Raw genomic sequence first — 17,867 nt, forward strand, 5'->3', positions numbered from 1 at the left:
CCCCGCAGAGCAGGACTGGGGTGTTAAAAAGAGAGCCCCGAACCTGAGTAAGATGCGTCGGCGTACATGTCTACGCCTTATCCCGTTTCCAGGCACCGGCGATGTCTTACTCTCCCCCGCCATGATAAGTCATCCTTTGGCATATATCGCACGACATCCCCGACAGAAGTTATGAGCAGTCGCGTCGTCTCCCGCGCTTCCCAAGGCGTGCAGACGCTCGCCACGCGTGGATCGAGCGAGCTTGACTCGAAAAAATGGCTGATTCAGCCGTTCCTTCAGAGCCAGGCCCAGACCTGCTTTAAGGTTCGTGCAGATCACGAATTGGATGCGATCCAGACAACCAAACGGACTAGATTCTTCCCGCGTGGCCCGACCTAATGCGACCAACCAAACACGTCCTAGATCGCTGCATAGAATCACCTCCATCTGCAACGGTAGAAGTGCCGAACGCCCCGCGCTTTTCGCTCTTTGAATCCGTCCCACCCAACGGCCGCAACCCAATTCAACCATTCATCCACCACGCCTGGAGGCGCGTCTCCGGCACCGATCGACCCCCGCGCGGTGTGCGCCCACCGTAGGTAGCCAGGACCGGCTGGCGCGTGGCGGGGCGGCGATGCAGTCCTCGGCCGTGCGCGGCACCCCGCAGTGGCTGCGTGGCCTGCTGTCGGAGGAATTCTTCGACGCGTGCGCCGTGCACCCGGCGGAGCGCAAGAACGACAAGAACCACTTCTGCGCCGACTGCGCCGCCGCCCTCTGCCGCCACTGCCTCCCCCACGATCCCTCCCACAACGTCCTCCAGGTACATCTGCGCGCGTCGCTTGGTGATCAGATGTCCTCACCTCGCCGTGCTCTGATCGATCTTGTTATTTGGTATGAGGGGGGCAAAAAAGATCTGGAAGTACGCGTCCTGCTTCGTCGTCCGCGTCGACGACCTGAAGCTGTTCGACTGCACAGGCATCCAGGTACGCACACCAAAATCGCCAAATTCAGGCGTGGCTGTTCTGTTTATCGATCGGCGCTCAAATGCATGCGCGGCCGCATGCAGTCGCACACGGTGAGCGATCACGAGGTGGTGTTCCTGAACGAGCGCACGGCGAGGAAGCGCTCGGCTTGCGCCGAGAACCCCTGCGCCGCGTGCGCCCGGCCGCTCTCGTCAGGGCACGACTACTGCTCCCTCTTCTGCAAGGTAAACGCCATGTCGTCGTCTGGAAGTGTGCGTAGTGTCACGCACGTGCGTGCACAGCCTGACTCGAAGAACTGGGGGACGCGTGCATGCAGGTGAAGCATCTGGGGGAGAGCGAGCGGGGGCTGAGATGCGCGTTACGCGTGAACAGGAAGGCGGCGGCCGCGGGTGAGGAGGCTGCCGGGTCGGAGCCGCAGAACGGGAAGCGGCCAAGGGCGTCGTCGTCGAAGGCGGGGCCGAGCTGTGGCGGGTCGTCCGGTAAGCGGAGCCGGAAGCAGCTAGCGCCGGCTCGCTCACCATTCTGTTGAGGAAGTGGGCCGGGCTGTTGGACCTTAGACGTATTCCCGGGCCATTGTAGTTGTGCTGTTGAATGTCAAAAAAAAAAAAGTTAGGCTGTTGTGTTCTTCGTTATACTTTTGTTGTCATTTTCATATATATTTTTTAGGGACCCCCACCCCCCCCCCCCCAAAAAAAATTGTAGGGGAAGTCATTTTCATTTTCTTCAGAGCCTGTGAAAAAAATACATCTTAGTGCCATATTGTGTTCTTGGGCATTTACATTGGTTAATTTTAGTAAAATCAGCATGTAAATTTGCACGAACTGGGTAAGGTTGTTCAAAAATGGATTTTCATGAAATGTGTGGTTCGTGGGACCTGTAGATCGAATCAATGAAGCAAATCAAACTATATCACTTGTCGCTGGTTTCTGTGGACCATTCTTGACACCCCCCCCCCCTCCCCCTAGATTTGGCGTCGTTATCGAACCTCTTTTCCAAGGATGATTTTCTTTTCACATAGGTTTGTATGTTTAAAAAGGCCACCCGCCACATTGCTCCATAACACTTTCTTCTTTGCCCCCCCCCCCCCCCCCCCCCGCGCACACACTCCCTTGCTAATCCCCATCACTGCATCTTTGTCCTTCCACGATCTCCTCATCTCTTCCTTCTTTCTAGTGGGATTCTCCACATCTCATGCTTCTTCTCCTACTCCACCTAGATGAAAGTGCAGGAAGATCTCATGACTCATGGATCATCTTGAAGCTCGAGGTGGTCCCACATGCGTCGAGCTTGGGGAAAATGACGCCCAAGGGTGGATGGATCCAGGCAGCTCACATGTTGATAGTTTTTTTAACACCATCTTATATTAATTAACCAGCCACACCAGTACACTCATTCGATACAATATTCACCACACAGGGCGGTACATCATTTACAAGAATACCATCTAATCTATTGTCAAGCTATACTTAGCGATTAAATGTGCCACCATATTGGCCGAACGGCTAATCTTTGACAATTGAAGATTGTTGATCAACTTCGAGATGCTCAACGCTTTCATCTTTAGGTCACGCATAGCAGACCTGTCATAGTCCCCCGATGCAAGGGACGCTACCACAAAAGCGCAATCAGTCTCTAAAATTATAGGATTATGAAGAGAAATACCTATGTAGAGACCGGCAATGCAAGCCCTAAGCTCTGCTTCCTCAACGCTTTGACAGACATCAATGAAATCTCACAACGAAACAATAACTTCCCCTTCCTCGTCCCTGACCACCACCCCCACACTGGCTTTTCTAATGGACTCCACGAAGCTAGCATCGACATTAATCTTGAACCAACCTGCAGGAGGCGGGGACCAGCCACTACTCGCGTCCAGAGAATTAGGAACTCCGCTAATCCGGACCAACGAACCTTTTCCTTTATTTTTAAAATCCACCAGCATCGGAGAATGCCAGAGTAGCAAGTTTGAGATTATTTTTTCTACCTTGCATATGTTTTTTCAACATACTCGTATACGTTTTGCTATGTCCATGCTAGTGTCATATTGCGACAACTCGAGTTATTTGTTTTTTTTTGCGGGGAACACTCGAGTTATTTGTTGCAAATAACTTGATTCATGCTACAAAGGTGTATTTGTTGGTGTTGCATGTACTGATTTTTTATGATGCATACACAGATTTTCTCTGTTGAAAGCTTTTGTGAATCTTTTCCCAATAATGTGTTGCAAGCAAATGTGGGATCTTACAACGTTTTCCTGCACCATGTTTGTTAATATGCAGACATATCTCTTTTTAATGATGTTGCACACACACAATTATTAGTTTACATCTGTGGTTTCCTGTTTTCACCACCGAAACTATCTGGAAATGGGCTTGATAGATTTGATGCTACATGTATACCATGTTCCAATAAAACTACTCCTAGCAATGAAAATAAATAGTGATTGCCAGACATACATGTATTCTCTTGTTGGATTGAGTAGCTAAAGAACATGACATTGGTGTACACTATTAGCAAATGTTTGTAGATAGAAGTGAATAGAACACACTGGTTGCATGTTTTATATGTACAACAACAAAAAAGACAGAAGTGTCTTAGAGCATGGCCGATGCTTGTTGCTTGTAGACCAAAGCGACTACCTGCGAAAGGATTGGTCTCCTCTCTAACAAAGTGAAGAGCAAAAAGAAAAAAAAGCAACACATAAGGAATTTGGCTTTTGTAATTCTTAATAAAGAATGTTGTGCAGTATGAGAAAACGGCAGCCCACAAGATGGTGCCCTAGGAACTCGTGTTGAACAACTCTTGGTTGAAACGGCGGCATCACCATTTTGTGCCTCGATGGACTTACGAGAGCAATAACTGGTGTTGCTTCCTTTGACCATGTTCTTCTAAGTGTTGCACGTAGGACAAATTTTTCTTCCTCATTCCTATTTTTGTTGCGAGGAAAATTCCGATTTATTCATCAATTATCAAAATAGTATAAAAAAACACCATAAGTAAAAAAATGCATTCAGGTTCGTAGACCATCTAGCGACGACTACAAGCACAGAAGCGAGCTGAAATCTTATACATTTAGTCTGCGTCTTGCAAACATGTTCTCTAATATACTCGATATGCCACATGGGTAATTTGAGCAAAACTTTTCTCAACAAAGGGTTTGAGGTTTTGAGCAGATTGTTTTTTTAGTGTTATGTTTTGAGCAGTTTTTTTTTAAAACACTAACATCCACACGTGTGGCAACATTGCAACTCGCCCACATGTCTGGATCACTGTCCAGCTAAGTTTGCACGAATCTAGACACCGAGGCAGTTTTCGCGTGCCACGTAAGACAAGGCCAATGTGTGGGCGTTGGAGAGGTCGCCCACACGCCCCACAACACGCGGTTGCCAGCTGCGCTGTGTGGGCGAACTAGTTTCTGCCCATACAATCATCACCTAGTCCACGCGCGTGTGGGTGAACTGCTTTTCGCCCACACGGCAGTCGTACGTTGTTGGATGGCAACTGGAGTTGCGCGTACATGACAACTAGGGTAAACACACATGACAACTATGATTCGTTTGCTAGACGGCAACTGCAGTTGCGCATACGTGGCAATCAGGTAAACATACATGACAACTGTGGTTAACCACACGTGGCAACTAGGTAAACACAATGGCAACTATTGTTTGACCATATGTGGCAAGTAGTTAATCACATACGACAACTATGGTTTGATTACACGCGACATACTACCATAAATTAGACATGTCAACTATAGTTAACCAAAACAGAGGGAGTTGACATGCTTTTACAATCATACTTGCCATCCCGGATGGCAACTAAATCGTCATCCCGCGAGTACCTAATGTAGTTGCGCTAGGACGTGTGGGCATATTTGCTTCATGCCACACGCGCGGGATAGGGATGCGTAGGACTTGTTGGGCGTGTGGCACGAAGTAGCTGCGCCCACACGTGTGGGCAATTCTATTTTTCACCCACACATAGCCCGTGTGGGCTGCCCCCTGCTCATGCCACATATGGTGTGTGGGCGAATGCCTATTATGCCACACGTGTGGTGGATATTGACGTTTTTTTTTAGACAAAGGTTTTGAGCAGATTTTTTTTTTGTTGTTGTTGAGAAAATGGGTTTTGAGCAGATGAATTCCCTCCGTCTGACGAGAAACACACGTGCCCCGAAGTACTGGACCGGGCCAAAACTTCCTTCCAGGACGGAGAACCCTTTGCAGTGGCAGCCCACCTCCGTCCTTTCCTCCTCCCCTACCAGCGGCGGCGACGGACGACGGCCGTTACGGAAACTCCCAAACGGCCAAACCCCACCGGACTCACCCGACCAATCGCTCGCCCCCGCCGCCTCCCGTGGAGCCAGCGCAGCCGCGTCCGCTTCCGTTTTCAGAAGCATGCCGAGGCCTCCTCCGCTCGGCCGAGGGGCTCCGGGCGCCAGGCGGCCGATGCGGGACTTCTTCGCCGCCTGGCTCGCCACCCTCCGCTCGCCGCTCCTCCCGTTGCTCCGCCGCGCGCTCTCCTCCTCCCCCGGCGCCTGGAACGACCCATTATCATCGGCCGCCGCCGCCGTCGAGGCCCACTTCGAGGCGCACTGGTCCGCCCTGGACTCGGCCGCCCGCCAGGACCCCGCCCAGGTCATCTGCGCCGGAGATTGGCGGTCGCCCCTGGAGCTCCCCTTCCTCTGGCTCGGCGACTTCCACCCCTCCCTCCTCACCTCCCTTCTCCGATCGCTGTCGCCTTCGCCGCGGCTCCTCGCCTCCGCCGACCGCGTCGACCGCCGAATCCGCGCCGCCGTCCCCGTCCTCTCCGACCGCCTCCGCCACGCCCAGGAGGTCTTCACATCCGCGGAGGTGGCTGGCGGGGCCGACCTGGAGGCGTTCTTGGAGGAGCTCAAGGCCGTCGCCCTCGAGGCTAATCGGCTCCGTCGGGGCGTTCTTTCGGATCTCGTTGCTGCCGCCGGTGGGCACCAGGCGGCGCTCTTCCTCGAAGCTCTGTCGCGCTTCGTGCTCTCCATGCACGACCCGGTGGTGCTCCGCCGCTTCGACCATTGTCGCCCCTCGCCTGGTAGTTAGCCCCTCTTCTTGGCTCGCTAGTTTCTATTCTGTTTCTTGAGTTCTTTGGGTTGTGCAAATCTTGGTTTCTGGGAGGAATTGATACCAATGAAGCTTCATGTAAAAAAATCGAGACAACGTTAATATGTAGGAAGGGTTAGTGCCAAGAAAAAAATGGCATTCTTCTGTATGTTTGGCTGTGATTCTCTTCTTTGTAAAGGAAATGCTGGACCTTGGAGTATATGGTAAGATGTGCAAGGAAAACGCTGTGCAAAGTGTGGAATGTCTTGTGACTGATGTTGTTTACTGCATTGCATTAGGAGTGTCAATCGTCCTCCAAACTATCTCTTGAAGTTATGGATGGATTGAATAGGATTGATTAAATGTTAGCAGCAGGGGAATTGGATTTTCATGAACAATGAAGAAATAATCTGCGCTGCTTGTTTCATCTTCTTTTGATGTTTAGTTGAACATTGTTTGTCATTTAGTTGATTCAGATTACATAACAGTGCCGGTACTATTGCGTTGTTCACATTGTGTGCACAGGTATCATTGTTACCGTGTACTCCCTCCGTCCCAAAATTCTTGTCTTAGATTTGTCTAGATACGGATGTACCTAATACGAAAACGTGACTTGATACATCCGTATTTAGACAAATCTAAGACAAGAATTTTTGGACGGAGGGAGTATATTGCTTGTGTCTTATCTTTTTGGTGATAAAATAGTTTGATGAAAATGAACAGACCTTTACATCAGATTGATTTGCTGTGAAATTTTTACCTGAGATGTACTCTGCCCTCATAAGTCATAACTAGCATCGGTGTGACACACACTATTTAGTTTCTTTTCCAACGTTTAGTCAGTAATTGGTTTGCAAAAGTAAATCTGCTGACAGTAACTTTTACTAAATGACTCCTAATGTCCACTTGCGTTATGCTAGTCTCTGTGCATCTTTTTACCTGGTTATATACTTACATTATGCTAGACAATAGGAAAAGTAAATTTTTGGCATGATAGCGAGATGAACACTCTAGGAAGATGCCAACTCGTTATGTTTTAGGCAGCAGTGCCACTAAGTTTAATCTGCAACGGTCATAAATCTTTGAATGGTGTTCCTGCGAGTAATGAAGTCAGCAAACAATCATGCACTAATTATTGGACAAAATTGTTTAAGGGCGTTACGCCCTTGCCCCAACTCGATAAATATGCATCTAAAGGCATGTGAATGGTCTGAATTTAATTGTTTCAATGTATTTAGCGTGTTGTTAGGCTTGAACAAATATTTGTGCCTCTAATAGCCGAGACACTAACTGGATATTACTTGGATAAAGAAAAGGTAAAATCTGATTCTCGGGTAATCATTACCATTTGCTAATATTACCAGTCAGAACCAGCACTTGGTGAATTGGTTGGTTTAATGACCTAATTTGAAGGCTCCCGTGATAATTTAATTTAATGATGTACTATATCAAAAATGACCCAGCCAAGTCTAACTTTGTAACTACAGTTTATATTGCATTCGAAGCTTTGGAGAGAAAAGGAACATCCTGTAAAGAATAGCTTTACTAGAATCTTGTGAAGATCGGCTGAATTACATGCTGTCCTTAACTATTGTCAGTTGTCACGGTTCTGCCAAAAAGGGTCTAAGGCTGCCATTAAGATTTTTTTATTTCTTCAACTTTTGCTAGTTTTATTTGGTATATTTTCCGCACTGATTTTTTTACAAACCATTTGCTATGTTTTTCTTGATAAACAAATCTTTTGGCATTCTTCAACTCCAAACCTCCATAGGTTTACATCAGATTATGATAGGCGAGTGTACTTGTAAATTTAGGGGGGTAGCAAGGGTTTGGCCCCTTTTTTAAGGTTGCCTAGGTCAATAAGAAATTGCAGACTAGGTGAACCGAAACCACTTAATTGCTAGGTCACCAAGAAGGCAAGAAAATACTTGGGAAACCTATTTGATAACATCAATGGTTATTAGGTACGCATACAAAATATAATTGTAAGTGCACTTCTCACTTCAATGCATAGCACTAGTTACTTTTCAACCACATAACGAAATGTCTGATCCCGCACAAACTTTAATCACTCATAACTTTGCCATACTGTGGGAATATATCCATGTCAATCACCTTCCCTTGGGAATTGTATCTTTTATAACAGCTGGAAGGCAGTTAACCACCGGATACGATTCAGCAGTTTGCATTGTTTCTTTAGTTATGCAGCAGAGACTAAACTTATGGTTGTATAAATTCAACTGTTGGGGGTAGTTACTACTCCCTCCGTTCCTAAATATTTGTCTTTCTAGAGATTTCAAATGGACTACCACATACGGATGTATATAGACATATTTTAGAGTGTAGATTCACTCATTTTGCTCCGTATGTAGTCACTTGTTGAAGTCTCTAGAAAGACAAATATTTAGGAACGGAGGGACCAGTTACTAGATGTATTTTTACATGCATAGATTCTTCAAAGCCTCTTTGACCAATATTATACTTTCATTCTTGTTTGAATTTCTTAAGTTTGTTCTCTTGCTGTTTGGATAACTATTTCTGAAGAAACTAGACTAGGTGCAGCGTGTAGAACTTGGCTCGCACACACTAATCAGAACAAAAATGTGAGCTAGGTCCAAAGCAACAGGAAGTCCTGCTTATGTACATAAAGAAACTCAGGATAATATTTAGTATGGTGGTCTAAAGAACAGTTTATGGTTGTCTAAAGTACAGTATCTTTACAGTGTTTCCATGTGAGGATATAGCACTGTTGGTTACATAATGCTCTCCAAAAATGCATCCCTAGATCCAAATGTTTGCATAGCATATCCACTATGTTTGCATGGCTCTCTTGACTCTTGAGCAATTATGCCCTCTAGGTTTCTTGTTGTTCCAAGTCTGGCAGTTGTACTTCTTGACACTATAACAGATCTCTCAGAAGTCGTGTCCATATTTCTCTTCTGCTTTAACCTCAAGAAAAAGGCGAAGATTTATTGATAGAAACAGTGAGTGCACGTTGTTTTCCTTGCTATAGCCTGACGAAAAAATGTTCCTCCCTTGTTTAGTTCAGATGAATGTCTATGAGCCCTATGTCTTCCTATTCATCCATCAGACATTCGCATACATTTATTTCCCTTTATCACCTTTTCTTAATTGGTATGTACTATAAATCTTATGAACTTCTTTTTGGGATAATTATATACTTTGAATTGAATCTTCTAAAGTAATTGTTTTACCTGGTTCGTTTTTCCTCAGTCTTCCATCTTTTACGTAGCGGTAAAGATGGGGCAGCGGTAAAGCTGTTACCTTGTGACCATGAGGTCACGGGTTTGAGTCCTGGAAACAGTCTCTTGCAGAAATGTAGGGAAAGGCTGCGGACAAAAGATCCAAAGTGGTCGGACCCTTCCCCGGACCCTGCGTAAGCGGGAGCTACGTGCACCGGGCTGCACTTTTTTTTCTTTTTCCATCTTTTACGTCTTTTGGTCTAACCTAGACGTCCTCATAAAGTAATCTTCTTAAGTTAATGACATCTTGCTGCCATATTGCCCTCACAGTTCTGCATGTTTCCCATAGATTATACAAAAGAAAATACCAAGTTGAGAAATTAGTTACTGCAAATATATTTCTTGGAAGCTTTTGTGATCTCGTGTGGCAGAAGTGCATCAAATAATAATATCTTTGCTCATGTTGGCGGGCAAGGAGGGATGAACTGCAAAAGTGCAAATTGAAGTTCTTTTTATCATCTGCCAAGTTGTACCATTTTGTCTTAAGATGCCCAACCAAAGCCTTGACCTCTTAGGCTGATGGTGGTATAATGGGAAGCTGTTGCCGCCTTTTGTGCTTGTCTGCATAGTGACAACTGACAAGAGGAAACTCCTGAACCCTGTGCACATATGGGTTCGTTAATCAATGATAAGGAAACTTCTGTGCTAGTTTGTGAACAAAGTTTGGGCTATCCTTTGGTGTTAAGGTAAGTTTGCCTAGTCATGTGGTTTTCGCCCGGTTCTCCACTAATTAAATGAGCCGTTAAGAGATTGCTTCTGCTTGATTAATAGATTGAGGCCCCTGGGCTCCAGTTCAAAATTTATCCTGGGTCGTTGAGAGATCGCAGCACTAGTCAAATCAGACGTGGTGCCAGTGTTACTTGCTAGTTCTCCATGAAAGCAAGAACATATTAAAAAACCTATTGGTACTGATAAACAAAGAGAAACTGTAGCCAGCAATAACTATGCACTATGTTCTAGGAATAGGTCCATGGACAACCATCTTCCCTGGAAATATTATCTTTCGTATCAATTAGAAAGGCAAACCACTGGATACTATTCAGCATTTAGTTTTGTTTTCTTCAGATCTGTACCGAATACTAGGCTTATGTTTGCAAAATCAGCACTTGGTGATACTTACAAGATGTATTTTAGAAGCATAGATTCTTCCAAGCCTTCTTGGCCAATGTAATATTTATAGGGTGTATTTTAGATGCATAGATTCTTCCAAGCCTTCTTTACCAATATTGTTGTACTTGTATGTGTCCCTTGAACTTTTGAAGTTTGTATTCTTGCTGCTAGGCATAAAGTATTTGCATTAGAGCATTGATAACTATTTCCCAAGAAACTGGACCAGGTGCAGCCTGCAGAACTGGGTTCACATTAGTCAGAACAAAAACCTAAGCTAGGTGGTCCAAAGCAACAGGAAGTCCTAGCCTTGTATAGAAACTCAGAATAGTATGTATTCTGGTGGTCCAGTCCAGTGCATCAATAGGTCGACCTACAACCATACAGTCTTATACTAAGTAAATAAATTTTGTGTGGTCCTAAAGAACAGTATCTTTACAGTTTGCTCCATGTGAGGACAGGACTGTTGGGTTAGGTTATGGTCTCCAGAACTGCATTCTAACATCCAAAAGTTAGCATAGTAGATCCACTATGTTCGAATGACCCTCTTGACTTTTGAGGAGTGAGGCCCTCTAGGGTTCTTGTTGTTTCCAGTCTGGCAGTTGCACTTATAGATGACTATAACAGATCTTGCAGAAATTCTTTCCATATTGTTCTCTTCTTCTCTTGCCTCAAGGAAAACACGAAGTTGCATTGATGAATTGACTATCCCATTGTTTTCCTCTTCGGTGTTTCTTTTCATTCTTCTGGCAATCCATATATTTGTTTTCTTCAATATCACATTTTCTCAGTTAAAATGTAAAAAACTTTGAAACTTCTAAAGTAATCGTAATTATTTTACCCGGTCAGTTTTGTGTGGACTAACATATTTGGCCTAACAATAGCTGCTGTGTCAGCGTATATGATATCTTGCAGCACTGTTTGCACTGACAGTGCTGCCTGTTGCCAATTAATTATGCGAAAGAAAGTGTCAAGTTGTGACATTAGTTATCACAATCTTGTAAAGATCTTGGAAGTTTTTGCAGCCTCGCGTTGCAGAAGTGCATCAAATGATAGTAATAATATACTTTTCAAGACCATGAAGGACAGCTGTCTCCTGCATGTGATTTATACATCAAATAATAACGTTTTGAACTGCAAAAGTGCAAATTGAAGTTGTTTTTCTCATCTGCCAAGTTGGACCACTACAGCCTAAGTCTATCGATTTTGGAATCATAACCTTCCCTAGTAAAAGCCTTGACCTCTCAGGCTGATGCTGGTATAGTTACAGCCTGTAGCCTTGTTTGTTTGTTTGCATAGTGACAAGAGGAAACTCCTGAGTCCTCTGTAGATCTTTGTGTTTCATTATGCGACATGTGGGGTTTGCTAATGACAGTGATAAGGAAAATTAAGACGATAACAATGATCTATGCTTGTACTTGTTTGCTGGCTGGCTGGCTTGCACTTGTTTAACCACGATCTAGGCTTCATAGCTATCCTAAACTCGTAATAGATCTGAGGGGTGCACACTTCACATGCTTCTGAACTACTAAATGTACTTGAAATTATAGGTTTTTCCTGTTGGCCAACCAGATCATCAGTAGTCCTTTCTTGACATGCTCTTTGGAGTTTTTGAAAGCACTTGTGAGTAGTATATGATGAACGCATTGCTGTCCTATTGATGTTGAACAATTTTCTTGGTACTTGCTCGGTGGTTGGTTGGTCTTACCCGTCGATCGATGGTTAATGTACACAAGTGACAACACTGCAGCATCAGCACATCTGGGATGCTGCGTGAATCTATCTGAATTCAGTTCATCAGGATCCTATTGACTATTGACTGACCACATACGTGTATTGCTATTGCAGGCATCTTTGGGAAGCACGAGGCGCGGTAGCAACGGCCGTGGCAGGAGCGAGGAGACCAAACCGAGATTTCCTTATCAGGTATGGTCAAGCACACACGAATTTTGCTACATCGGGTGCCCATCTTTGGTTGGCACATGCAACATTTTGTAATGCTCGTGCTCCTCTTGGCTTGCCTTTTGGCAGCGGCTAGCGGCGCATCAGGTGTGGTGGATGGAGGTGGCGGGCGTCCAGTCCAGGCGACTCGAAAACGTTACCAGCACTGACTTCCAGGGGCCAACTGCATGGATCCGACTGGACTGGGTCGATTTCCAAAAACGCATCACGTCGCCAGCACTGACGTCTCAGTGTTAACACCTGTTCAAAATGGACGTAATACCACACCGTTTCGTTTTAGTTGGGGCATTGAAAGGGAAAAGGCGACTCGTGGTAGCTGCACGTTTTTGTTTATAGTGTTTGACAGCATCTCTGTAAAGAAAAGGTTAGTGTTAACATCGGCATGAAGTAGTCTAGCCACCGGCCGTTGAGCATTGCTGTATTCTATTGTGCATATGCAGTTATGGAGCAGAAGTTTCTTGAGAAAGAAATGTGCGAGGTCCGTTTCAGCCGACTGTCAGGGTATCAATCAACCAAATCTTTTTGCTTGCATCGTCCCTCTAGGAAACAATATATATGATCATCTCAGCAACTGTGTCTGCCGTGGTTGGCCCTGGGGCAGCGTTGCTATTACTTTAAATTTGGGTTTGGTTCACCTTCGAGGTACGGAGAACGGCGCCGTATTTTTCTCTAGCAGTTGGGAGGAGAGTAGAGGAGATGCTCCATGTAGGAGTATTATGCATGTCAACATCGTCGGTTATGCTGTTGAGTTGCTAGTTTATTTGCACAGTTCTGGCTCCGTCATTTGTTTATCTCATCTTGTTGGCCCTGTTCCCGCCACCAAACATGGGAAACCGCTGTGTTTTTGTCAGTCAGCCCTGTTTCTTCTTCCAAACGAAAAAGGAGGAAGAAAACGAAATTAGGCCCTTACGATTGCGCGCGGCGGCTCTTCTCGCCGTCCAAGGGCCAACGCTGGCACGGCAACACTACCCCCGGCGAAGGACATGTCGAGGCCGTTCCTTCCGCGCAAGGTTTCACCGGTAACATCAACGTTGTTGCAAGTTAATGCAAGTTGGAGGAAGAAGCGCAAGCAAGTTGCTGCGGCCACGGTCGGGGTGGTCGAGAACGTGCAGACAGCTACGGCGAAGCGAAAGCCGGTATGTTCTTTTCATGTCCGCCGCACTGTACCCCGCCGGTGCCGGTGCGCTTTTCGCGGTAATTACGACGGCGACGGAAACAGGCCGGTGGCACCCAGCGCCAGCATCGTACCGGTCAATCCGACCGACCCGGCCCGAGTCACCGACCCGGCGTACTATCCCGTCCGGGGACGCGTCTGTCGTCGTCGTCGTCGCGCGAAAGGGAGAGGGCCGGGTGTCAGTAAACCATGGGAGGGTCGGCTGGGCGGGAGTCGTGTACCGTGTACCGCAGCAGTGGTAGGTTGTTTCCTTGCGGCGGCGGCCGGTTTGGACTGGACCACGAGGCGGCGGTGACGGGGTAGTGAGTGGAGGGGGGCCGGCTTTGGGTGTGGGGGCCCGGCGCGTCGACGCTGATGGGACTCCAGCTCCACGCTGAGAAGGACGCGGCTGCGGCCGCGTTGAGGCTGACGTGGAGGGCGGGTTGGACCGGGTGTCAGTGGGAGGGTAGACCGTGCGGGCCCCGCCAGCGGGTGGGCTACGCGTCGGTCCGGTGGGTGGAGAGGTGCGCTGCGTGCGGTCGCTGGCCGTCAGTTCGGGAGGTAATTGCTGCATGCACACATTGACATATACTCCTACTCCCTCATTTTCTATATATAAGTTTTTTTTTAGAGATTTTAATATAGGCTACATACGAAGCTGAATGTACACTCTATATGCATGCAGTCCATATTAAAATCGCTAAAAATACTTATATTTAAAATCGGAGGGAGTACATGGATTCCATGGTCTCCTAGAGCTAGAGGAAACAATTATGTGCTACCGTGTTTGCATTAGCGTTGCGTTTGGATGTATGTAATGATTTTTTTTCAAAACTATGACGTATTTTATAGTAAATTCGCAAACTATTGCATGATGTGGATAAAAATCAAAAATAGCACCCTGTTGGCCACGCGTTGGCCGAAGTAGGTTTTTTCGGCCACCTCTAGGCCGAAGTAGGCTTTTCGGCCTTGCCTTGGCCGAAAAGGTTGGGACCTGGCCGAAATGGCTGTTTTCGGCCACCACTAGGCCGAAATACACTTTTTGTCAAGTGTAGGCCGAAAAGTCCTTTTTGGTCTAGTGTTGGCCGAAGTTGCATGGCTTAGGCCGAAATGTATTTTCCCGTCACCCGTTTGCCGCCACCCGTTTGCCGCCATATTTTCCCGCCAACCCCTTCCCGCCACCCATTTCCCGCCAACCCCTTCCCGCCATATGTTCCCGCCATACCGCAGTCATTCTTTCCCGCCTTTTTCTCCTCTCTATCTATAAAACCCCCTTCAGGCAGAGGTGGATAAGCATTCCAGTGTAGTGTAGTCGAGATGTCCCATTATCCATTCGATCGTAGTTTTCACCCTGGGATGAGCAGGACTCTTCTGAGTCTAACTACCGATTTCAGGATGGACAATAGGATAGTTCCATGGGACGAATTCACCGGTAGTGACACCATAATGAATGAGTTGGCTCACGAATTACGTAGGTCTGGGTGGCCTCAAAGGACCTATGAGGAGGTACGTAAAGAACTTCTTAGGTTGCATGAAAGGTGGAAGAAGGTAGTGGAGCCGAAGAGTGAAACTTTCAGAAGGACTGCAGCAAAGAATACATTTTTATGGACTGAGGAGAGCGATGACGAAGATGATATCTTCATGCCGCCGCTTCCGGGTTCTACATCGTCGAAGGGCAAGAGTTCTGCATCGTCCAAAGGCAAGAGTTCTGCATCCTCGAAGGGCAAGAGTTCTGCATCGACCAAGGGCAAGAGTTCTGCATCGACGGAGGGCAAGAGGACCGCATCGTCGAAGGGCAAGAGGGCTGCATCAACGGAGGATGACGATGATGACTTCATGTAGTATGTAAGATGTATTCCAGTTGTACCGTTTCATTCAGATGTATTTGCATTACTAGTTTGTACTGTATTATTGTAGGGCATTATGTTCTATCTGAATTTCATTTTGTAGTATGTAAGATGTATTGCACAAGTTCAGCCGCACCGTTTAATTCAGATGTACTTGTATCTTAATTATCGGTTGTAGTCTCTTTGGAAATGTAACTGGAATAAGAATGTGAATTAATAGTAATATGTCTCTCGCATACATAAAACAATATATGTCTCCTGATCAGATAGAAGCAAGTGCGATAGTAACACATACATGAAGCATGTCTCATACATAAATACTGACTCACAGCTGCGAATAGTCTGAAACTAACATAGATAATGAGTCATACATAGATAGATAAGCATATCACTGCGGGGGACGACGGCGAGTCTGGGTCTTCCTCGGGCGAGGACCGGAAGGCGATAAGCGCTGAGGCGGTGGACGAGGCTCGCGATAACCACGACCATAGTTAACCTCGTCTGTCATGGTCTGTGTCTCCTGCGTCGGTGGTGGTGGTGGAGTGTGAAACACTGTCTGCGAGAAGCCATAAATGTTTGTAGCTTGGTCATCATCCTCGCGGTCGCCCTCAAAGTACGAAGCACCACCACTAAGAATCGGTGACTGCTCTGAATGCATGAACGGTTGCGACTGGTTGCCGCCTTCGGTAAAGTAAAACATGTAAAATTGATACTAATGTATGAACGAAGAACCACCAGTAAGCATCAGTGACTGCTGAGAATGCAAGAACGATTACTACACTGTGGAAAAGAATCTAGTGAGTAGTGTTACCTAGTTCCATCTGCTGATGCCAGTAAGCGCTCCCTAGCTGTGAAGGAGGTGGCTGATGCCAGGAAGAGCTCCCTGGCTGTGAAGGAGGTGGCTGATGCCAGGAAGAGCTCCCTGGCTGTGAAGGATGAGGTTCTGCACGGTGCACAGAGGGTCGTGGTTCTGAATGGTGCACAGAGGGTCGTGGTTCTGAATGCTGTACAGAGGGACGTGGCGGACAATGTGCTGGAGGAGGAAGTGCAACATCCAAAGACCGTCTACACGTAACAGCTGCGTAAATCCCGCGTAGCTTGTCATCAAGACGCCTCAACCATGAGACGCCCTCTCGCGGTGGGATAGTTTCTCCCCTCTGAAAGCGCTGTATTAAGGCGGAAACCTCTTCTCGCGCCTGTACTGTCAAGTCACCCTATACACGAAGAGTTAACTAATTATATCCTCGTTGTATGATAGACACCACGAATAGATAACCAAGCGAATATGTCTAGGTTAACAAAAGACTTAACATATGAGAACCAAGGCACGTACCGCGTGGTGTCTGGTTCCCACAACAGAGGCAGTTGGGTACATATATATCGCTGGTGAGAGGGGCTTCGATCTGATCAGGAGCAGCTGATGGAACCAAGTAGATCCTCGTTGTATGCCGGTAACGCTGCAGATACAACCCGAACATATCCCAGTTAAAGGGTCGAACCTCACCCCAGATATTTGTCGACGCGGTAGTCCATTCGTCAACGTAAGGGGTAATGCTCTTAAGCCAATAAGCCATGGACTTGTTTCCTCCTAGGCGACTGTCCCTGAGATTGACATGCGCGATACATGATTAGGTATATTATGAATGCAGAGCTGACAACTAAAATAGTATTAGTACTTACTTGTGCACGTGTTCTGGCAAGTGCGGAATATCTGGAATCTCAGGCTCTTGATATAGACCGAACTGTCTCATCACCCTATGAAGAGCCATCTCCTCAACCGTCACGTCGAACACCAACTTGGCCTTGGTCATCCAATAGTGTCGATCTCTAGTGCACAATTCAGAAATCCCAACTAGGCACCTCGATGATATAGCCTGAGGCGAGTATGGCTCCCAGATAACTTGATCCTCGTGCAAACTATCAAACTGCGCCGTGAAGGACGGGTAGCATCCCCTAACCTGGCTATGCGCAAACTGTCTCTGTGCATGACAACAAATAAGCATTAGTAATACTATTGAATGGCAAGAAACAATGGAATTAATTGTTACTTAATATAAAAGTACCTCTCGCCGTGTCCAAGCAGATCCCATAGTAGGCAAGTCGCCGATAGCAGGCACATAAGCCCCAGCTAAGTCCTCCAAACCAAAAGGTTTATCAACGTAGACATAGGGTCATCCAATAGGGAATCTCTCGTATGACCAGAGCTGCAACAATAATGGACATCCAACAAGACTAAATTTTCCAGACTTCAACATAGTCCTGACATATTACAAATTAAAACATAGTCCTAACATATTACAAATTAAAATATAGTCCTGACATATTACAAATTAAAACATAGTCCTGACATATTACATATTAAAACATAGTCCTGACATATTACATATTAAAACATAGTCCTGACATATTACATATTGAAACACAGTACGACACATTATATAGCTTGTGAGTTATTTCTTCCTCATCCGCCCCTTCGGCCTCGATTGCCACGACCACGT

General features: G+C 46.3%; 2 protein-coding genes across 2 annotated transcripts; both read left to right on the top strand.

Annotated features, from left to right (window-relative positions):
- The first annotated feature begins 613 nt into the window (after positions 1-613).
- Positions 614-1,491, top strand: LOC109764054 (protein RGF1 INDUCIBLE TRANSCRIPTION FACTOR 1-like). The gene is made up of 4 exons (XM_020322898.1): positions 614-799; positions 891-962; positions 1,046-1,186; positions 1,279-1,491. Exons 1-4 carry the CDS (start codon positions 614-616, stop codon positions 1,489-1,491), a joined length of 612 nt encoding a protein of 203 aa, XP_020178487.1.
- A 3,643-nt stretch (positions 1,492-5,134) lies between these two features.
- On the top strand, positions 5,135-12,857 carry LOC109764053 (protein INAPERTURATE POLLEN 1 homolog). Its single transcript, XM_020322897.4, has 3 exons — positions 5,135-6,029; positions 12,256-12,333; positions 12,439-12,857. The coding sequence occupies exons 1-2, from the start codon at positions 5,360-5,362 to the stop codon at positions 12,282-12,284; spliced, it is 699 nt and encodes a 232-aa protein (XP_020178486.1). The 5' UTR covers positions 5,135-5,359; the 3' UTR covers positions 12,285-12,333; positions 12,439-12,857.
- The last annotated feature ends 5,010 nt before the right edge of the window (positions 12,858-17,867 follow it).

This window comes from Aegilops tauschii, chromosome 6 (assembly GCF_002575655.3).
Source record: "Aegilops tauschii subsp. strangulata cultivar AL8/78 chromosome 6, Aet v6.0, whole genome shotgun sequence".
In the NCBI taxonomy this organism is placed as follows: domain Eukaryota; kingdom Viridiplantae; phylum Streptophyta; class Magnoliopsida; order Poales; family Poaceae; genus Aegilops; species Aegilops tauschii.